The sequence below is a fragment of the Callospermophilus lateralis genome, chromosome 10 (assembly GCF_048772815.1).
Source record: "Callospermophilus lateralis isolate mCalLat2 chromosome 10, mCalLat2.hap1, whole genome shotgun sequence".
In the NCBI taxonomy this organism is placed as follows: Eukaryota; Metazoa; Chordata; class Mammalia; order Rodentia; family Sciuridae; genus Callospermophilus; species Callospermophilus lateralis.
Genome location: NC_135314.1, coordinates 75,475,415 through 75,499,087, shown reverse-complemented (window position 1 = coordinate 75,499,087; position 23,673 = coordinate 75,475,415). Strand labels below are relative to the sequence as shown.

At 37.2% G+C, this 23,673-nt stretch overlaps 2 protein-coding genes across 3 annotated transcripts in view; both read left to right on the top strand.

Annotated features, from left to right (window-relative positions):
• Nucleotides 1-9,011, top strand: part of Nxpe3 (neurexophilin and PC-esterase domain family member 3) — a 44,940-nt gene extending 35,929 nt beyond the window's left edge. For both annotated transcript variants that reach the window (XM_076867470.2, XM_076867471.2), the window contains 2 exons: nt 1,506-1,697; nt 4,924-9,011. In XM_076867470.2, the coding sequence (XP_076723585.1) occupies nt 1,506-1,697; nt 4,924-5,474 (743 nt within the window). In that variant the 3' untranslated portion in view covers nt 5,475-9,011. The remainder of the gene's footprint in view (nt 1-1,505; nt 1,698-4,923) is intronic.
• Nucleotides 9,012-12,686: 3,675 nt separating this feature from the next.
• Nfkbiz (NFKB inhibitor zeta) overlaps nt 12,687-23,673 on the top strand; it is a 29,590-nt gene continuing 18,603 nt past the window's right edge. The window contains exon 1 of the mRNA XM_076867501.2: nt 12,687-12,744. The gene's annotated coding sequence lies outside the window, so the exon portion shown is untranslated. The remainder of the gene's footprint in view (nt 12,745-23,673) is intronic.

Genomic DNA, 23,673 nt, shown 5'->3' with positions numbered 1-23,673 from the left:
ATTGTTCTTTGTTAATAATATTTACCAAAGTAAAGCTTTTAAAGCACTTTTACTTTTCATTTGGGCCCTGAACCTATAAAGAATTAGCAGATAGCCCAGAGGAAAAATGATTAGATCTGCACTCTGTTAAATAGGGCATTTTCTTTGGAGGATATAAAAAATCCAAAATAATTTTGAGTAATGTGGATAATATCGAGAATTCAGATAAACTGAAAATAGTCACAAATAGGGGACTTACTTAAATTTCTGATTGGTGTAAACATTTGCATTTCAAATTGTGGTTTAACAGATCACTACACTGTAAAATGATTGGAATATGATCAAGGTTGAACTTTGGGTTATGTAAGGAAGTGACATAAAATGATTGGTGGTTTCTTGAAGATTAGAGATTTGAATAATTGTTAGAAATATAAATATATGTACCTTCAAGAAAAAAGCTGAAAGAAATGGCTGACATCTACTGATATCTATTTCTGAGAAGTACCTCCTGCACAGTGGTTAAGAACCTGGGCTTTGGGGCCCACCTGCTCAGGTCTGGTTCCGATTTCATTACTAGCTCAGCTCTGGGACATTGGTCAAGTTGCTTAATTATTCTGAAAGGCAGGGATAGTAACAGTACCTTTTTTAAAGAGTTATTGTGAGCTTCATGTGAGATATTAGGTTTAATTGCTCAGAATAGTGTCTAATGCAGAGTAAACTGCAAGAAATTTAGCTATCACTATCTGTTTTGACGCATGCAAAGCGTTTGTTTCCATGGAGGCATTTTTCCAATGGAGGTGTTAGGGCAGACAGAGGTTGACTCTCCCTCTAAAAGGTAGATGGTGATTGTGTTGTGCTTTGTAGCTAGGCTACAAGGTGAGTACACGTTGTGATGCTTTTTTATGCCTAAAGACCTTACGAACCTTTTATGTTGTGGAGAATAATCCTTTATATGTCATTTGTCTCAATGTGGTCAATGAATTTAGGACCCACAGATTAAAATTTTCCTTTTAAGGAACCAAGAAACATTGGACTAATATTACTATACATATATAAAATATTAAATTCTTACTTGCCTCACAGGTATTTCGATAAAAAATAGTTATGCTTTTTCTGGGACATTGCTGGACATGTGCTTATATCTATACATATTTCTTTGGTTTTTGCCTTCCTTTATTTTTTGGCTTTGATAAAAACATGCATACTCAAAGGAATGCTCAACGTCCCCCTTTCCCCTGGTGTCCCTTAATACTCCCACACCTATTTCACATCTTCCCACTTCTGTGCAAAGGAGAACCTTTCTATATGAAGGGGAAAGTCTGGGATTTCTTTGAGATACGATAACAGGAAATGTTGCCCAAATGCTAGCAGTCTAACAGATATATAGGCATTATTATGTTTCCTGCAACATTTTTCATCTATTACTAGAGGAAAATTAAAAATATATATATAGATATATGTGTGTGTGTATTCGTTTGTTTATTTATTTGTTTATTTATTTTCCCTTTTTCTAACTAACAACCTAGAAGTACCTGAAGGCTCAGAAACTTTTCCTTCTGGGTATTATTACAAAGACCAGTGGAAGCCCAGAAGATTTAAGATGCGGCATTTTAATGACCCTGACAACATTACAGAATGCTTACAAAGAAAAATGGTGTATTTATTTGGTGACTCGACAATCAGGCAATGGTTTGATTACCTCACTACATTTGTTCCAGGTTGGTACTTTGCTTTTTGTTTCATAACTATATCCTAGAGGGATGAAATCCGGGTTATGTAAGGAAGTGACTTAAAATTGAAATACGTAGACTCACTCTAACTCTGAAGAAAGGCATCAGGTGAAGAAGCAATTTCTCTGTAGGATTAAAGAGGTATCCTTATTCTGGAGAGGTATGTGCAATTTCTGATCAATCCAGAAAGATTTGTCCACTGATTATCTGTTTGATCACCCTGGACAAGTCATTTACTCCTCAGGGCTTTCTTTCTCCATGTGTGAGATGAAACAGCAGGACCATGTCATTTTACAGTTGTCTTTTACTTCTAATATTCGGGATTATAACATAGAGGTAGACATTTCCAGTTGTTTCTCTTCTAGTTGCTGGGTCCAACCTCAAATTTATAGTAGATTTAACTGGAAGGAAATTTACTGTGGTTCATTTTACTGCATCCATGTAGCAAAACCATCCTTTGGGCCTACCACTGGGGGCACTCTGAGGTAAGCTGGCTCCTCTGGGGGGAGTGTGGGCAAGTCCCAGTGTGGTTAGCTTCTTGTTTCTCTGGGGCTACTCTCCAGACTCAGAACAAAACCCACCACTTATTCACAATGGTGTTCTCTTCTTTCTGGAAGGAATATTGATGGGATGAAAAGGGATGGATCCTGGTAGTAAGAATAAAGACCCTGCTTACAATTCAGAAAGTTCTGTGGGAACTGGTTTTTTTGTTTTGTTTTGTTTTGGATGATTATATATGGGAAAGGCTTTTCATAAAGTAAATCCTCAATGTTTGTTATGAGTTGGTGCTTGTGATGTGTTTCATTCATTCTCCTATTTATTACAACAGCTTACTTTCAAATTTAATATTTAGAAGGAAAGGAAGAAGTAGATATTACCCCAAAAGGAGAAAAGTCAATTGTAATTTTCACTTATTTTTTTTATTGAAACAGATATAGTTGAGTTTTTGTTGGTAAAACAAATTAAAAATCAGAAGGGAAATAATTTGTATAGCACAGTGCTAAGCATGATTTGGTGCTGATCAGACTGGGCCTTTCAGATACCTATAGTTTCTTCTTAATTTCTAACGTCGTAACTTGGTGTCTCCTTTAATTGCAATGATCATATAGACTGTTTTGGTTGTTTTCCACAGACCCTTTATAGACAAATTTTCATCTAATAAAAATAGAGCCTCAGGCTGGGATTGTGGCTCAGTGGTACAGCGCTTGCCTAGCATATGTGAGTCACTGGGTTAGATCCCCAGCACCACATTAAACAAACAAACAAAAACCAACAACAACAACAACAACAAAACTAAACAAAGTAAAGGTATTGTGTCCATCTACAATTAAAAATATTTAAATAAATAAATAAGAAAGAAAGCCTTGTGTGGGTACTTGATCTTGATCAAAAGCAAACAAAAGCTTGAGCTTTTATTTGGTTTAAGTAGGGTTGGGTGCTAAATAGTGGTGAATCTGGTAGGAAAATCTAATAGAGAAAACTTGGATTGTAGGCAGAAAAAAGTGAAACCTGTTTAAACCCTTATAAGGAATATAGGACACTTACAGTCTGATGCTATCTCTTCACAATTGACTGTAAACTCCCTCAGGGCAAGGGCTGTGACACCTCTCCAAGCCTTGCTGGAAATGAGCCCTGAATGCTTAGGAAATGCTGATGGAATTGTGTTGCCAATATTTGTTCATTCTATTCCCTGTAAGGCACTTTGGGAATGTTAAAGGATATGAGCTCCCCTTTCCTCATGGGGGCATATATAAAGTGATCAAGTACAGAGTTTTTAGGAGTAAAAAGGGATCCTATGGATTCCTTGGATCTCCAGAATATTTCAGAGAAATAGACCTTGAAACACAATTTAGATAAAGGGGGGTGGGGGTGGGGCGGAAGGGAATTCTAAATTACACTGCTGCCTTTGTCATTTCTCAGACCAGAAAAAATTCTGTAGGGTATTAACTGTGATTTTTTTTCAACCATGGGGTAAAAACTGAAAGTCAAAAGAACCCAGACTTGCTTCTTTCTTTTCACTTTTTGCAAAAAGAGGAACTTTCTACCCTCCCCCCAGAATTACAACTTAGATTATTTTATTTTTTTTAAAAAAGTTTATTTTTATCCAGGTGTGATGGCATACACCTCTAATCCCAGCTGCTTCGAAGGCTAGGATTAGGTGTATGCCACCTGCTTTGGGAGGCTAAGGTAGAAGGTTTCAAATTCAAGGCCAGCCTGGGCAAGTTAGCCAGACCTTGTCTCAAAAAATAAAAAGAGCTGGAAATGTAGCTCAGTGGTGGAGGACTCCTGAGTTCAATCTCCAGTACTTGCAAAATGTGGGAGGGAAAAAAGCTTATAATTGTGTATATTTTTGGGGTACAATGTGATATTTTGATATATATACATTTTAGAATGATTATATCAATTAACATATCTATCACAAATGCATTTATTTGTAATAAGAACGTTTTAAATCTACTTTCAGCCATTTTGAAATGTTCAATACATTATTAACTACAGTTACTATGCTGTACAGATCCCTAAAACTTATTACTTCTGTCTTACTGAAACTATGTACCCTTTGAATATCTTCTCACTCCCTCTACCCCCACCAAACTCCTTAGCCTCTGTGAGTTTCTGTATTCTACTGTAAGTGTGAAACTTTTTAAGATTCCACATATAAGTGAAATCATGCATATCTGTCTTTCTGTACTTGGCTTATTTCACTTAGCATAATGTCCTCCAGGTTGATCCATATTGTTGCAAATGATAGAATTTCTCAAGAGAATTATTTGATTACTAATTGTGCTCATAAAACAGAAGTTACAGCCCTTGTCTTGGAAGAATATTTACCTATTAGAAGCATAAAGTGTAAATGCCAATTTGACTTTTAAATATTCAACTAGTGGTGCAAACAGCAAGAGTTTTTGGCCTAAAGTTAAACAGGTATGTTGTTTTTTAGGCATATTTATAGATGCAGAATCTTTCACTGATGGCTTTACTTATAATATCACATTTGTGGAGTATTTTGAATAATTAAAACGTCAGAATAAAGGTCGATTGATTCAAAGGTGGGCAGGGAACAGTGAAATAGGTATTCCTTTAATATTTCTATTGTATGTTTTTGCTGGACTTTTATTTTAAAAGCTGTTCTTTGAAGCTACTTGGTAAAGAATATTCATATATACATGCATAGCTTGAATGTGTTTACGAATTTGAGTTTTCCTTGTTTCAGACTTAGTGGAGTTTCAAATGGGTAGTCCCAAGAATGTGGGTCCCTTCCTTGCAGTGGATCAGAAGCACAACATCTTGCTCAAATACCGCTGCCATGGTCCACCCATCCGCTTCACAACCGTCTTTAGCAATGAGCTCCATTATGTGGCAAATGAACTGAATGGAATCGTGGGAGGGAGGAACACAGTGATTGCCATATCTTTGTGGTCTCACTTCAGCACCTACCCCTTGGAAGTGTATATCCGTCGGCTCAGGAACATCCGTCGGTCAGTGGTCCAGCTCCTGGATCGAAGCCCTAGGACTGTGGTGGTCATCCGGACAGCCAATGTCCAGGAACTGGGGCCCGAAGTGAGCCTCTTCAACAGTGACTGGTACAACTTTCAACTGGACACCATCCTTCGGAGGATGTTCTCAGGGGTCGGAGTATATCTCGTTGATGCCTGGGAGATGACCCTGGCCCATTATCTACCCCACAAGCTGCACCCAGATGAGGTTATTGTGAAGAACCAGCTGGACATGTTTTTATCTTTTGTGTGCCCCTTGGAGACCTAGGTTGCCCTGGAGGGGACTAGAGGAATAACATTCTGTGACCTCCCCAATTGACTTCCAGTGCATAAAGTTTGTGGGTGACCCCATTATGAGATGGCTACCATCAATATATATAAAACTTCAAAATATGCCGTACTTTATATAATGACCTGTAAGGACCTTGGAAAATGCAGGCTACATTTATATCTACCTATAGGATTTTTTCCAATCTTGACTTAACCATGGTAGAATCCTTATTAACAGCATCTACACACTGTATTGCTCTTATAACCAAAGATGCTAATGAGTTTTTTTGACCTAGCTTCTTCTGGGACTGGAGACTACTGTGTTAAAGCATGTGAGAAATGTTTTGATGTAAATGGAAGGGACAAATTTGGTTGTCAGTGGAAGTGTTTGTGGCTTATTTGGTAAAGGAAATTGAATATATCTGCATGAATAGTCCAAGTGGTCCATCTTTAGGGGGCGAATTAAAGAGGGCTTATACTTATAGGCTCCTGTGAACATACTGAAGACTGCAGTGACCCAGGAGTTTCTCTTGATCTACCTTTTCTGAATTACTTGAAAAGGCCAATGTGCTTGGTCAGAATTTTATAGTATGGGATATTAATAATTTCCCACTTTTATCTAGGAAAGAAGTGAAGAGGAAATATGAAAGCAGTATAGATAAAATCTGTGCTTTGAATTGATATTTGCATTGGATGATTGTTTCTTATTTGGATCAGCTAAATTTTTGTGTGATGAATATTTATTCTAAAATAACCACTTTTGGAACTGAAAGGGGGAAATCTATGCCCAGAAGTTTATTTTTATGTTCTAAAGTTTGAGGGGTTTTAAGAATTGACTTTTATGTAAAGAATGCTATTTATTATTATAAAGATGTAGAAGTTTTTTTCTGCCAATTTCAAGTGTTTCCTTTTTGATTATTTTGAACTACATACCAAAATTAGAAGTTAGAATCCAATTAGATATTAATAAAATCAGAAATTAAAATTCACGACAGGTATTCCTTATTTAGGCATATGTATACACATTCTCTCCCATTCTCAATTGTCAATTTTCTTTGACTTTATCTTTCGTTTTTCTAAAAAAATTTTTTTTAGTTGTAGATGGACACAGTACATTTATTTTATTTATTTTTATGTGGTGCTGAGGATGGAACCCAGTGACTCACACATGCCAGTCGAACACTCTACTACTGAGCCACAACCCCAGCCCTATCTTACTAGTTTTAAATGAAGTTTATTTGGGGTCATTTACTAAGTACTGTCCCATGTCTAATTTTAGTTGTCATTAGGTAGACACATGAGGAAACATAGGTTGTTTTAGAGATGACGATGGATGCTTAAAGCATGAGAAGTATGCACACTTAGAAGAATGAGTCAAATAATTTGGGTTTTTAACTTAGCGTCTCAGATCTTCCTTTCCTTTTCTTCTAAAGATCATCATTTATAATACATTTTACGGGTAAAGAGCATTTTTGTTTTCTGAGCCTGAAGAGGACCAAAGGAGTTAAATGAATTTTAATGGACCTTAAGCTTGTTATATTTGATAAAATTTCAGAATTGGGGTCTGTGCCTCCAGGAATTGGGGAATTAATGTTTGTGACAAGAGGTCAGTGATTCTGAAGCAGCAGTGGGGTTTGCACATGAAGAAACACACAGAAGGGGAAGAAGGAAGGCAGAACCAGGAAAGTAACACTGCTTGTCTACTATTTCAAGGGCTTCCCGACAACTTACTTAATTCTGATCATGATCCAATAGTAGAGGTGGTATTAGCTCCATTTTATAGATGAAGAACTTGAAATTAGATTTGAATTAAGGTAAATGGGAGACCAGCTTCTTACAATTTTTTAAAGAAGTTTATTTTTATTTTTTTGGTACTGGGGATTGCCCTCAAGGGTGCTTAACCACTGAGCCACATCCCCAGGCTCCCCCACCCCCCAACTTTTAAAATTTTATTTAGAGACAGCATCTCCCTCATCGAGTTGCCCAGGGCCTCACTAAGTTGCTGAGGCAGGCTTTGAACTCCAGGTCCTCCTGGCTCAGCCTCCTAAGCTCCTTGGGTTGGGGGATTACTGGTACTATGCCTGGCAGAAGTTTTCTTTTTTGATAACTTTTTGGCATTTTCTCTAGAAGAACTGTTGGAGCAGGCTGAGGAGTCACTTTTTCAGGGCAATTTCATGGAGAAAGCAAACACTGTATCTCCAAGGGGTTGGAGTGAGGCTGCTGCAACTGATTTTCTTGTGACCTTGTCCAGTTTTTAATTACTTTTTAATTTGGTTATATATTTTATTTACTTACATATTTTAATTACTTTTTAATTTGGTTAAAGATTTGATGACACAATTTCTTGAGGTAGTTTCAGTCACTTTCATTCCTCTTTTGTCTTTCTGCACTGTGTGTCAACTTTGATAGAGATTGAAATATTACATAAACCTTTCTTAAAACAATTAGACACAGGTCAAGTGTCTCTAATCTGAAAATGCGAAATCCAAAATTCTCCACAAACCAAAACTTTTTGAGCACCTGACATGATACCACAAGTGAAAAATTATACACTTGACCTCATGATAGTCAAAAAAGATGCACCAAAAAAGTTACATAAAATTACCTTTAGGGCAACATGTGTAAACTGTATGTGAAACAAAGTTCATGTTTAGACTTGGGTCATGTCACTGGGCTATCTCATATAAATATGCAGATGATCCAAAATCCAAAATATTTCAAAATCTGAAGCACTTCTGGTCCAAAGCATTTTTTTTAATATTTATTTTTTTTAATTGTCATTGGACACAATATTTTATTTAATTTATTTATTTTTATGTGGTGCTGAGGATTGAACCCAGGGCCTCGCACGTGCTAGGCGAGCCACAATCCCAGCCCCTGGTCCCAAGCATTTTGAATGAGGAAAATTTAACCTGCACAATACTTTTCTGAAAATTTTATTTTAGGACAGCATCACATAGTTCTATGTATTAGCATTTCAGCCAAAAAGTGGTTTTAAATATATATATTTCTCATTATAAAAATTAAGGCCATCATAGAGTACAAAATCTAGAAGAAAAATCCGGATTAAAAAATCTATAATTCTATCACATGAATGCAATGAACATCAGCATTTTTATATATTTTCTTCTAGGATTTTAAACCACATACAGTGGGCCTTTCATATCTGTAGATTCAACAAACTTCAGATAAAAATATTTGGGAAAAATTGCATCTGTACTGAACACATACAGACTTTCCTGGTTCTTACTCTCTATACAACATAGAACAACACTTATTTGCATAGCATTTACACTGTATTAGATATTACAAGTAATCTAGAGGTGACTTATTAGATTAGATGGGAGGATAAACAAATTATATAATACCATCTTACTTAAGGACTTTAGCAGCCTCAGATTTTGGTATTTGCAAGGGTACTAGAACCAAAATATAGAGGGACAACTGTAGCTAATAGAGAATATGTAATTTGGATATGTTTTTTTAATTTAAAATATAAATATTTTCTGTTAAATAGCCTTAAAAATTATAAAGATCTGCCCAATAGTTCTATTAATGATGTTAATATTACCTAAGTTGGCCGTTATGGTTGAATGTTTTGGCTTATAATAAAATATTAAAGCAATGTTTTATATATAATTTCATTGGATTAAAATATGGACTTTTATTTTGGAGTCACAGTATTAATATAACTTAGTAAATTCTCATATTCCAGAACTAAAATGATTGATTTAATGGTATTGTGAAAGGGAGAGCTCTAATAAGGCTCTCCTATACAAATTATATTTTACAGAAGTTACCTATTAAAAGTAACATTTAGCAGATAGCAAACAGACCTTTGGTGTTCCAGTATGATCCATTTCTGAATGGATCTAAACTTCTAAATCTAAACTTCTTTCTTCTTTTTTACCTTTATTTTATTTATTTGTTTTCTTGTGGTGCTGAGGATGGAACCCAGTGCCTCACTCACGCTGGCAAGTGCTCTACCACTGAACTGCAATCCCAGCCCCCAGGATGATACATTTTTATCATTCCATAATTCTACTAAATACCACTTGACTGACATTTCCTGGCTGCAGGTCTTAGGTTTCAGATTGATAAATCAGGGTTCATGACAAGAACAATATGGTAAATCTTTACATAGTCATGTGTTACATGTCAGAAGTGAGTCTGTTTCTGGATCTGTTAAAGGAAATGGTGATCACTGAGTAGTACAGGGAAATAAACTCCCAAGGGAGCAACAGAAATAAGACTCCCCAACCCAGCAAAAAAGCTGATTAGTATTATATTAGTGGGTTCTGGGTAAATTCAGCTTTTAAATATTAGCTAGTCACTAACACCAGAAATTCTTTTTTAAATGTATTCATTTTTTTGAGTGAAGCATTATTCTCCCCAGTTTATTCAACAGTGCAGTCAATATCTGGCACTGCTGTGTGCAATAAAGAAATAAGGTTTGGAAGTTGCTGTTTTTCTCTTCCAAAGTGAGAATGCAGTGTGAGGCTTAGGGGCACCTGGCAGTCTGAGGAGAATGGGAGGTTATGGAGGTCAGCAGGTTGTTGAGAGCAGAAGTTAAATAGGACACAGACTGGAAGAATGCAAATGCACTGCCCCAACTTCAGGTTGAAAGTGCACTTAATTTTTTAAAAGTGTAAAATACATTAAATATACAATTTCCTCTTTAATATTTTGCATTAAGTGAGAGGAGGTTAGGTAGGCCTGTGGAGTTTAAGGGACCTGCAGGTAGCTATAGATAGGCCCATTTCTACTGCAGAACCAGACATGGGCATCTCCTGGATTATAACACGACCTGGAGAAGACAACTCTAAAAAAAAAAAAAAGAGAAAGAAAAAGGAAACACTAGAGTTCACAGTATCAAGTGTCCCCAAAGGAAAAGCGACCATGAAACTAAATGTGATTGGAGAAATCCTTTCAATGTGCTCTGAGGGCTCATTCTTTGTTTAAATCCACCCCACCCCCATCGCCAGTGAAAATAATCGGGTTCCAGGACCATCGCTTTATTTATGCTGCAGAGTCCTTTAATTCGTCAATGAAAGCACATGACGGGGATACTGCTTTTTGATTGCGGTGTTTAAAAAGCTGCGAGGTGGAAGGCAAGCTCCCCCCGCCCCCCCACAAATACCCATTGCAACCCACACTGAGGCCCTACAGAAAGAGGCGGCGCTAATGAGAAGCCAGCCCCAATCCCTGCTGGAGATTCATCCGGGACCTTCAAGAAACGCATCTTAAGAAAAAAGTCTGGTTGCCAGACGTGGCCTCTGATCCCCTCGCGTGATTCCAGGCCGGGTCTTGGAGCCCGCCCTCGAGGGGAATGTCCCGGACTCGTGTCGGTACCTTTTCGGTCTGGGAATTTCCAATGTGCGGAAAAAAATCCACAGACCTAGTCCTGGCTGCCCCCTCCCGCCTCCCCGGGCCCTCTGTGCCCACGCGGAGGATGGAACCCGAGGAGGACCGGGTTCGGCCTTTCAGAAAGCTCGCGCTTCGTTCCCCGCCCCCACCGCCCGCTCCCGTGGGGAGCAGAAGGCGAACCCTATAAAGGGGGCCGGGGACTCGGCAGCCTCCTGCTGCCACGAGGTCAGAAGACGAGCTGGTAGAGGAAAGGCGGCCTCTGCTTCTTATCATGTAACCTCAAAAAGGAAACTGATCATCTTTTCTCATGCTCTCACGTACTTCGTTTATTATCGCTGATTACAGCTGGAAACATTTGATTTGCTTTTACGTATTTGTATGACTTGACTCTTCAAACACAAAGGTATATTTTTATTATTTGATATTTAGTATGAAGAAGTGTCTTAAAATGCTAAGTCCCCGCCCCTTTCTTTTTCCCATATTTTTTCCTTGGGAATCACTTTCTGATGTTTGAGTAATATTTGCTTTGGGGCAAAATATTGGGGGTGGGGTGGGGCAGGTTTTCTTTTTTGGGGGGGAAGATCTGGGATGATTTTATAGTTTTTAATAGCATGAATGGTGTCTGTTTATTTTAAAGGCTTAGGAGGGACTAAGATGCTGATAGTGGAAGTGAATAGGACAAGTGGCGAAGGGAGCCTAAATCTCATGTAAAGGGTTTAGCTTTAGTGACATAGACCTGTCATGCCACAAGGCAGAGGTATGGCTTTAGAGGTATGCTTTTCCAAAAAGGGCAGGCATGTCACTGTTTTTATGGAAAAATATATCCAAGTATATTGGAGTATTTGGTAGCTTGCCCTCAAAAATTTTTATATTTCCTCTATAAAATTAAAATTTATGAATGACCGTTTTATGAATGAGGGAAATGTGAAATTTGATGACTTGGCTGGATCATCAGTTTCATAACAATCTGTATCAGTATTTTAAGGTGTTTTGTCCAAATAAAAGCATGTTTCTATGTAGGATCAATTAAGATTTTCTTCACAGGGATAGGAAACTGGCTGTAGTAGGTGAGGGTGTTGTCCCCAAAAGGCTGACATTTATTATGTAAATTTTAGTACATGGTTATATATCTCCCTATATATACTCTCAGTTTGAAACTGGCATCTGAAGAAATACATTATCTGGCTGAGTGGAATTTTTTTTGCTTCTCTTAGTCAGACAGTAGGTTGTTTCACAATAAAAGGAGAGTAAAGTTTCCAAGGCCCATTCACCACTCTCAGTATTCCTTGATAGAGGAGGGAGCCCACCACAGGATCATCTAAATATGCAGGTAACCCTGAAGTCTGTTTATTAGCTTCAGAATATAAGGTGTGATCCAGTAGCGGCTCCACAGTCTCTTCAGCATCATTTTGCTCCGGCTAAGGATACAGTTGGGCAGGTGCAGGTGCAGGGGTGGAAGAGTCCATCTGGGAGGAGTTAGCTTATGAAGCCAGTGCTCAGCACTGGCTTGTTAAACCCTTGGCTTCCTTTCTAGTGTGGAGGTGAGGACCACGTCAGCCCAACTGAGTTGTTCAGATACTGACTTTTCCTCACTAAGGGAAGGGATGCAAACCCTTATTCTTATACTTTGTCTTGAAATAGGTCCTCCTTTCCAGAAATCGAAAGACACTCTCCAAGAAGCTACAGACTCCTGAGAACATTACTAAGGGGAAGGCTTTCTGATTTTTCTAAGATCAACCATGAATTACTCCTGGGGGAAAAAAATTTTCCTTTTGGTTCTTAACCTGATGCTGATTTGGTGGCCTCTTGATTTTTTTCCCTTCAGGTTAATAGGAAGATCACGAGGGCCCAGGCTGAACTTCACCTTTTGACTTCTGTGGCCTGATGCTGAATTCCCAAGGGTGAGAAAGGCAGATTTTTCTAACCAAGGAGGATCTAAGTATTACTCAAGTCTTGGCTACTAAAGTCAAAATGGGGAGTGGGATGTTTTCTAAAGGTTCTAAGATTCTTGTCTTTTTAACCAATTTTTGAAGTTGTTTCAAGACTATTATGAATTTTACTTATAGGCATGTGACTATGATTTCTTGTGAACTAAAGCTTTTTGGTGGTTTAGCAGTTTTTCAACAACTTTTGTTGAATTTCCATTATTTTTCATGGGGAGAGCATATGAACACATCTAAGAGGGAAATTCAGCTCTCTGCTGACCAACGGTTTCAGGGTTAGGTAATTTTTAACAGGCTCCGAAAGCATCATATCCTCAGAGTTTTGGTGAAGAGGCTCACTAAAGCTAGCGTATGTGGTTTCTGATCAAAGTACTTCCTGTTCCTTTAACTTGGAGCTCTCTGTGAGGAAAAACATTTTCCTTTCAAGCTTAGTGGTTAAAATTATCTTACTGGAGGTGTTAGTGGACTGGGAATTAACAAGTGTTTGTAAACACTTGTTTTAGGAGTCGACTAACATTTGAGGTGAGTATAATTAGTCTTATTTTATAGATGAGGAAACTGAGACTCAGGATGATTGAGCAATTGGCTCAGGGCCCTTCAGGTAGTAAGTAGCAGAGCTCTGGTTTGCCATCAGGCAAAGGTACAATAGGGAGAGATCCATTCTTCCCAGGGTCCTGAATTATCTAGCCCCCCTCCCCAAATCACACACTTGGCCACCACCTCCTCCTTTTTCATACTCAACTAATAAAGTTTGAGTTGATAACTGCCATAACCCTCTGTATTTTAAGAAGACCACAGAATATGCTTTAGAACTATATAGGTGGCTGGACTAATATTTTGGAGAAAGGCAGCCTTTTACTTATTAAGCCATTTTTAGAAATTGTAGGATTGTAAAGAAAGGGGTATTGTGCTATACATTTTTCTTGCTTCTGGCAGGACCTTTCATTCTATTCTGGAAAATGAATTGTTGGAGCATTCTGAGTCACAGCTCTGGTGAAGGGTTCATGGCAGCTGCCTCTAAAGAGTAGAGCCTTGGGCATCTAGCAAACCCATTCACCTGTTCCAAACCATCCCTGCCAGAGCAGGAATCAATTAATAAACTACCTGAATTAAAGACTTCCAGAGGTAGCTCCCAGGTTAGTAATTTGCATGAGTTAGGTCCCTGGTGATTTCTAAGAAGTCTCCTGTTATTCCTTTCTGGTTTACATTTCCTTTATTCTCTATAGGAAATAAATTCATTTGAGAGGAGTAATAAGTGAACCTCTTGAATGATTAAAATGCGTTGAATTAAGGAAGAGTATATATAAAACAGTAGTGGAGTTGAACCCTGGGGTGTTCTACCGCTGAGCTACATCCCCAGCCCTTTTTATATTTTGTTTTGAGACAGGGTCTAATTAAGTTGACCAGGCTGGCTTCACACTTGTGATCTTTCTCCCCCACCCTCTCAAGTAGTTGGGATTACAGGTATGTGCTCCTGCACCCAGTTTTATATTTGTCTTTTAAGGCGGTATTTCTCAATTAATGTGAGTAGAGTCGCTTAGGGATCTTGTTGAACTACAAACTCTGTTTCAGCAGGTCTGGGGAGGAGCTTGATTCAGCCTTTTAAACAAGCCTAGGTGATGCTGATGTTGCTGGCCCAAGGTCCACACTTTGAGTAGCAAAATTATAAAGCTCCATAAATTTCTGTTAATAAGAAAAATTATACAGTTTTTTCTGCATATATCATTTTACCATGTGTGAAAATAAATCCTGTCATCGTTATGTTAACAATGGTAATACTACATTCTCTATTCATAATGCCAAATATCTGAATTAAACTTACCAAAATTCTGTTAAACACTTACATACTATAACTATACAATGCTAACCTCCAGATATTTGGAGACAGTAGAAATGAATTTCTCTTTTTGTTTAGATGTTTATCAATGTTCAGATACTTTTAATACTGATATGAGACTTTTGGACACATTCAGCATTGAGTAGTATATGTGCACCCTCAGTCCTCCGATTTTTTTTTTCCAGTCATATTTGCTGTTTGTACAGCACCTGTTTTTATAGAGTGACTAATACTTTAAATCATGCATTCTCAAAGAGGGTGATGTCGCCCCCAAAAGGACAAGTATTGACTCTTGGGGGAAGAATCTTAAGATAACTGCAGTGGTTTATGGGCTTGCAAAGAACCAGGGTACAAAAAATGGATACACAGTATATCTGTGCAGTTAAACTTTTCCTCAAGGGATATTTAGGGGGAAAAATATGTAAAAAGTTTCCTGAGGGAATCTGATAGTGAAAGAAAGGCTGCTATAAATGCTCTTCATGTACTTACTCATTTAATGTGAAACATTTTTTTTAATCTGGTCTATTGTGTTTTAGTGTCTTGCTTTGTGTCTAATCATTGCCATAATTTTTAAAAATACTGGATTCCAGAAGGAGAATAATTTTTTAAAGTTTCTTTATTTGAGGAAAAAAATTTTTTTCTATTATGTCCTTAAATATTTTAAATATATTTTTAAAATTGTGGTAAACAACATAAATGTTACCGTCTTAACTATTTTTAAGTGTATAGTTCAGCAGCATTAAGTACTTTCACATTACCTTATAACCATCAACAGCATTCATCTTCAGAAACTTTCATGTTCCCAAATCGAAACTTCATATTGATTTAACAATAACTCCCCATTCCCTCTCCCCCTTCAGCTCTGGCAACCACCATTCTGCTTTTTGTCTCTGTGAACTCATGGCTGTAGATACCTCACATAAGTTAAATCATAAGTTCTTTTGTGACCAGTTTATTTCACATAACATCATGTTTTCATGGTTCTTTGACGTTGTAATGTATGTCACAATTTCCTTCCTTTTTAAAACTGGATAGTATTCCTCTGTGTTCATGTGTGTCTGTGTGTGTGTGTGTGTGTGTGTGTCTGTGTGTGTGTGTGTATACAAATGCCACATTTTGTTTGTCTATCCATTTATCAGTGGACACTGGATTGCCTCTACCTTTTGTCTATTATGAATTATGCTGCTATGAATATGTACATATAAGTATCTACCTGAGTTTTTGCTTTCAGTACTTTTGGATATGTGACTAGAAGTCAAATTGCTGGATAATGATAATTCCATGTTTAATTTTCTGAAGAACTGCCATATCATTTTCCACAGTGGTTTCAAAACTTTTTTTTTTTTTTTTAACTCAGTTTGTACAGTGTTTGGCAGAGTCTAAGTGTGCACACCATGAATATAATAGAAAATAATGCAAAGTTTGGAGTAAATAATTTGCTGAGTGATTCAGCAAGACAACTATTGAAACAAAACAACCTTCCCTACACACACACCCTTGCCTGGCTATATACTTTAGTGTATACACTTTGAAATGAGTGCATAGTTGGAGATAATCCCTTTGAGAATCATGAGTTAATTCATTTGGATTCCATATGGGTCAGATCCTCTTGTAAAATTTGGACCTTTTTCCATGAAATTCCATATTTAAAGAAACCCAGAAGGCTTGCCAGAGGTTCAAAAGGGGACAGAACTACAAAGGTGACCCACAGATATGGGGATTAGGATTTGTGATTGAAGATGAACCAAAAAATCCTGATACAGATTATGTGAACTCTGATTGGGGCCCTGCTCCTTTTCTCCACTCCATTCCCTCATCTTTGCAGTGTAGCACTGCAAAATCCATGAATTTTGGTTGAACAAATAATCCATAATGTGAAACAAAAGTGAAAGAAGGTTTTATTTTCTAATCACAATAGCTGTGAAAAGCTACTATTAAAGATATAAGAACTTCCTATTTTGTATCTCTGGTAAGGGCAAAGGAGGTAGGTTTAATTTAAGGTAGAAGACAAGAATTGGTGGAAACTGAAAGTGATAGGGCCAGGTTTCTGAATTTAGCCTTGAATCTCCAGTGTCATCTGAAAGATGGCAGAGGCTAGTGTGGGGACCTTCCCAGCCCTGCTATTCTGCGCTTATGTTTTATATCTTTTAACAGTCAGTGAAAACAGTTTTGTTTGTTTGCATGTGGTGTTGTACAGCATCCAGCATGAAGATAAGAAAAGGATTCTTAAACACAACAACACTCATTTAAAATCTAGGGCATGGTGAAAGATCCGCAGCCAGGGTTTGTAACAGGCAGGAGGTGAAATGTGGGGATAATAATGTTAAAGGACATCCTCTCTTCACACCACATCTGATTTAGGTTTGTCACTTCTCAAATTTTATGGTTCTTCCCTTTCTGGGGGAGCCTCTCTTTAAAATGCAAATAGCCTTTAGGAGAGGTTTCTGTTTATGCCTTGATGTGACTAGATTTTTAGATCCTTTCTTGAAATTTTTCTGGAGGAGAAGGACACAGAGATTGCCCTGTCAGATTGCAGACAAAAAGTAAGATGCAGTGGTGGGAGCAGAACAGGGAACAGAATATGAAGGTTGAAATCAGACTCAGGCCCCCCTGTCTCCTTCATCTGGCTTCCTTATTTCTGTCCCTGCTGCTTGCCCTCTAGTCATGTCAAGGTTATGGAGCTACCTCTGACTCTCCTCGCTTGCTTGGCCAGACAGCCTGGTGCCGGTCCTATAGATTATTTGCCTGAAATATTTCTCTAAATATTTCCCCCTCTCCATTCCCATGGGCACCACTCCAGTTCAACTGTTTATGACCTGTTACCTTGACTATTCCGTAGTTTCTGTCCTGGTCACCTGCATTCACACAGCTACTGCTTCTGAGCATGTCTTTACCCTTTTTAGAAACACTGAATGGCTCCCTAGGGCTCCTTGCATGATCTCTCCAGAGTTCTCAGGCAGTGTCAAGGCCTTAAGGGACAGGGCTCAAAACTCAACTCCATGATTCTCCCCTTCTCAAATGTTCTCTTCAGATTTGGCTGGTGGACCAAAGATGCCAGAATGCTCAAAATCAAATAATAAGCATAGCTTAGAAAAATGGATAATATTTGTCATCGTTGGGTCTATACAGTGTGCCAGGGATTATACTAGTCATATCATGTACACTATCTCTTTGAACCTACATAATGATTTAATGCAATTAAAATGCCCATTTGAAAGATGAGAAAACAGAAAAGAGAAGTTAATTAAGGTAGGAGGTTAAGTAAAAGGAGCTAGCATATGAACCCAAATGTTGACTTCAAAACACAACATTTTTTGCTGGGTGTGGTGGTGTACACTTGTAATCCCAGAAACTCAGGAGGCTGATGCAGCAGGATCACAAATTCAAGGCCAGTCTCAGAAACTTAGAGATACCCTGTCTCAAAATAAAAATAAAAAGGACTGGGGATGTGCTCATTGGTAAAAAGCACCCCAGGTTCAATTCCCAGTTACCCAAACCATCCCAAACCAAACCCCAACCAATCGTCAAATCAAACAAACAAAAACCACAAAACAGAAATAGCACTATGTTTAAGTAAGGGATAAAGAATATTACAGACAAGAATTCTAGCTTGGACAAAAGTTTATGGCAAAAATTAATGTTGTGTTTTTTGAAGATCATTCATAAGATCTACATGTAATGAATAATTGGAAGTACTGTGGGGTTGAGTATTAGTTTGTGGGAGCTGTCATGGCACAGTACCCCCATTCCCACTGGGTAACTTAAATAACAAAAAAGTATTTTCTCATAGTTCTGAAGACTAGAAATCCAATATCAAGGTGCCAGCATGTTTCATGTCTCCTAAGTTGTCCCTCTGATTGACATATACATGGCCATCTTCTCCCTGTGTCCTCCCGTGGCCTTTTCTCTGTGCACACGTATCCCTGATGGCTCTTCCTTTTCTTTGGACAACAAAAGATCAGGACTCAGTCAAAGCCTCATTTTAACTTAATTACCTCTTTAAACGTCCTGTCTCTAAATATAGTCATATTCTGAGATATTGGGGATTAGGGCTTCAACATATGCATTTATTTTGGAGGGTACAATTCATTCAATAACTGGTAAATTTGATATGGCTGAATTTTAGAGGATGTGCAAATCAACAGATAAGGGTTTAGTTTTAATATGGGAGTATAGGGTCTAATTGTGGTTGAGCAGGAGCAGTGTTTCCCTAAACTTCCAGCTACTCTTAAATGTGATTTTTTTCAAATGCGTTCCAAGAGGTGAATGGGACCACTTTGGAAAATGAACTATTAGGACTTTTCTATTGTGGTGTGAAGGAGCAGAAAAGAGTTGAATTTTTAATAAGTCTTTTAGAGATTTCTGGAAAAGCGAAGGTAGTATTTTGGTGGGGGATACAGGGGCAAAGAATGAGTGTGGCCAGTTTGGTTTTAGACCTGTCAATTATACTTTGGTCAACGTGGGATAAGAATTTAAAGAAGAGGCCAGAGTTAGGGATCAGCATTTGGAGTCTTTGCCCTGGTCAGAGTTGAGCCTCTGTGAGTGAGTAACATCAGAGTTTGAAAAGGACAGGAGGCAAGGATTCCCAGGCCTTGAACTGCTTTGTTGTTACATAGGTCTGGAAGGTGATAAGGGAGGCTTTTAAAGATCTATCTAAAATAGCCCCTCTGACTGTCTTCCTTCATCTTGCCGTTTCTCTTCATAGCACATTATTACAACCTGGCACTGTATTGTATATTGTATTATATAGCTATTTGATTATTGCCTATCTTTCTCATAGAATGCAAATTCCATGAGGGCATAGACTGCCTGTCTCTTTAGTACTATACTCCTACTACCTGGAGGAGTGTTCATTATTCAATGAATCTATGAATAGGTGAATTTTTTTATCAATAGAATTTAATTTGATGATAAGTATATTTCCAGATATTGCCTTTTTATCTTTTCTTGAAATAAAATTTTGTTCTTTGAACAAACACTTTTTGGTAAATGAATATACAGACAAATGTGTTTGAGAATCCAAAATATCTAACCTGAAAATTTAATTTTTGTTCATATTTTCCCTCAACTTCTGCCTTCCCCAGATTAAGATCACCCAGTCTCTTCTTTGCTATAGTATATCTTTTTTTCTCACATTGTTATTGGTGCATTATATACATAATGGGGGGTTGTTGTTACATATCCATAGTGCACAAAATACAACAACAAAATTTAGCCAATATAGCTCCTCAGCACTCCGCCCCCCCTCCTCCTACCTGTCTATAGCATTTCTTAATAAGAAAGTAGAAGTGACTCTGAAAATTCAGGCATTTTGGCAGTCTGGTTACTCTTAGCTTATCTGTTTGCATCTACACTTTTTTTTTTGTTATTTTCATAGAAGGTTATTTGTCAGATCTTTTCTGCTTTTACCCACCATACCTGTATTTAAAGACTCCCATCTCATGGTACCTATGTAGATGTCATCAGTCCACACAAACCTGAGAACTCTTTTTATGACCATTCTCCATACTTTTCCCTGGGATGGGGTTGTCATAATTATAACCTTAGATAGGATAGGCATTTGTAAATTTGTAAATTTAAATATGACTCTACATGTGTTTCATGTAGGTAAGACCTAGTACAAATGACTTCTGTCTTCCAATAGTCTGAGTGATGTAAATGACCCTAGAATGATTGGGTCATTTAGATTTAGAGCAGTGGTTCTCCAACATGTGGGGAAGTCCTTCTTAAAGAACTATGAAAGTCGCTGAAGAAGTGTTTTCAAGAGCCGCAGAGCATTTTGAAGATCATAGTGGCTGGACAGTACTTTCTGATGGGAGCATGTCATTCCTGTTGGACACACTGGAAAGAAAAGGGTTGAGAGAGAGATTTATCAAGGATTCTGAGAGGTTTGAACACATAATACTGAAAGATGACTTTCTTTGTTTCTGTCCTCCACTCTTCACCATAGAATTGCTTTTTGGTCTCCCAGATCCTGTTTGTTTGGAGTTTTGTGGAACTTTTATCCTGTATAGGATGAGTAGGCTGACAGGAAAAAGTTACTTTCTAGGCAACAGGAGAAGCTGGTAAAATCCAGAAAAAAATTAAGTGATGAAATTTTGAATATTATTGTTGGAAATAGAGAAAAGTGGAAGGATGTTACGGGGAGAACCTGTTGGCTAAACTTCATTGCCAGCTTAGTGCATCTTTAAAATTGTTCATTATAATGGTTGTCTGATTTGTAAATTTAACAATTATGAATTAAAAATACACAGGCCTCCTTCCTAACCAGTTTGATTGCACAATGTAAAAGTACTCTGGGGGAGAAATGCTATGCAGACATAAGTTATAACAAGAGGTTTTTGTCCAGGCTTTAGTTTGTGATCTATCCTTTCTGCTTCCCACAGCAACAGATACACAGTGGTTATAATAATTTATGGAATTAATGTTAAGTTTCTAGGATGTGTCAAATACATTACATACATTGCACATTATTTCATGTAATTTTAGCAATTTGATTTAGAAGCTAGCATCTCAATTTATAGAAGTAAAATGAGGCTCAGAAGTTAAGGGACTTGCCCAAGGTCATACAATTGGTAATTGTTAGAGTTGGGTTTGTAGGCTTCAAAGTAATGACACCATAGAGCCTTTGAGCACTTTTGCTTGGAATAGGGTTGGCAGATTTTTTTCTGTTGTGGGCCAAGTAGACAAGATTTTTGTTTTAGGTTTTGTGGCCCAAGAGACAAGATGGAGGATATTATGTAGGCACTTATTTAACCATTTTGACTCACTTGAACACTTATATAAACACTTAAAATATAACCATTAAAAAAATCCAAAACCATTCTTAGGTAATAGGTTGTCCAACAGACTGGATTTGACCTGCAGGTGGTAGTTGGCAATTGCTGGCCTAAAGTATCCTGAAAATTTAAGCAAAAACAATTTTAGGGGAAGAGAAGCATTTGTTCAAATGAATAATTGTCATTAACTGTGTATTAATTTTGCATAGTTTGTTTAATATTAGAGTACAGATTTCTTCATTCATTACTTTCAGTGTTAAATCATCTTTGTATCATAACATTTTCCCATTTGTAGCTATGCATATTTGTTTTATTTTATCTGCTTCTCAAGGGTTGTGGTTGGTAAGATTTCATAACTGTGTATTTTACTTCAATCTTTGACCATTCTCCCAGTTATTACTTAACACTAGAGATAGTGTGTGTACAAGTTATCTAACATAGCATTCAGTATATGGTGGACTTTCAGTAGTGATATCAATAAGTTTGCCAAAGTATATATTATATTGTGGGTCTATACTTTTTATTGTTTCATTAGTGATGATATCTGTTTTGCACATGATCCAGGCCAACTTCGATTTCTCTTCTCTTAAACATTTTTATAATTGGACTTTTTATATCTGACCTACTGTCCTTTTGATAGAAATTTAGAATAAATCTCTATAGACCAATGTCAAAGACAACAACAACAACAACAACAAACAAAAAACTCCCCTAAACCAAAAACTTTAAATTTAAATTCTGAATTCAAAGTCCTTCTACATAAAGATTATTTATATAAAAAATAAAAATCCTACAATTAAAATTCTTCTTAAAAAGATGTGGCACATAAAGTTTTCATGCTTTTATATAAGCAATAAAATTATCTGATTATCTTTCATCTATTTTGATAGATATGTGTTATCTGTGTTTAAAGTAAAAGGGATAAGAGATTATGAATATGAATGTTTTGAAAAACATAAATCAATGTGTAAATCAGTCTAATAAACATGTATATTAGGCAACTGTATAATGAAGATATGAAGATTTAAACATACAATATCCTGTTTCTATATTAATGAGGCAGTGAGTTAAATTTAACCTTTTCTTCTGTCTTGAACAGTGGAAATAGAGATGGGGTAGAACCAAGTATTCAACAACTAATAATCCAATCTGGAACTGTTTAGTTGGACAATATAACATTATCTACATTCTATCATTAAAAATTATTTAAATCTTTACTTACCATTTAAATAACTATATTTCTTAAATTAGAAGAAAATATTTAGTGAAAAAAACTATTATTTTACATTTTTGCAAATATCTTAATGTCTGTTTTTACAGAAGAGGGATTCTCATGTCTATTTCTGCATTGAACTTGTTGCAATGTGCTGTTTTTGGTGAAGAACATGAAAATAATGTTGTCTTATTCAGATAGGTAGTTGGAAAAAAGAAAAAAAATAATATTTTTAATAGCTTTAAAATAAAATTTTAAAATAAAAAAATAATTTTTAATAGCTTTTCAGATAATTTGGATGGTCTTTAACTTTTGTTAGATGGCCTTCCATCACTATAACAAAATACCTGAGAAAATCAGCTTAAATGAGGAAAAATTTGTTTGGGCTCATAATTACGGGGTTTCAGTTCACAGTCACTTGACTGTTGTTTTTGGGCTATGGTGAGGCCATCATGGCCAGGAATGTGTGGCAGAGCAAAGCTGCTGCACACCTCCTGTTTGGGAAGGAGAGAGAGAAAGGGGATGGGAGTGTAGCGCATGCACAGAAGAAAGGAAAGGGGCTGGGGATAGGAGGTAAAGTTCCTAAGGGCATACTCCCAAGAACCCACATCCTACAACAAGGTCTTACCTCCTACAGTTTCCGTTAGTCTATCCAGCTATGAATCCTTTAACAGACTAATCCATTGCTGAGGTTAGTGCCCTCATGATACAGTGAACATTGTTGTAGTGGGGACCTAACTTTCAGCACATGAGCCTTGGAATATTTCAGATCCCAACTACTGTAGTCTCCCTTTATCTGTGGGGGATATATTAAAAGACCCCCAGTGGATGTCTGAAACTGCAAATAGTACTGAACCCTATTACATTGTGTTTTTTTTCCCTATACATACATACCCACAATAAAGTTTAATTTATAATTAGGAACAGGAAGAGACAAACAACAATAAAATAGAACAATGACAACAATATACTGTCATATAAGTTATGTGAATATTGTCTGTCTCTCAAATTATCTTACTGACCTGTACGCACCCTTCTTTTTGTGATGAGGTGAGACA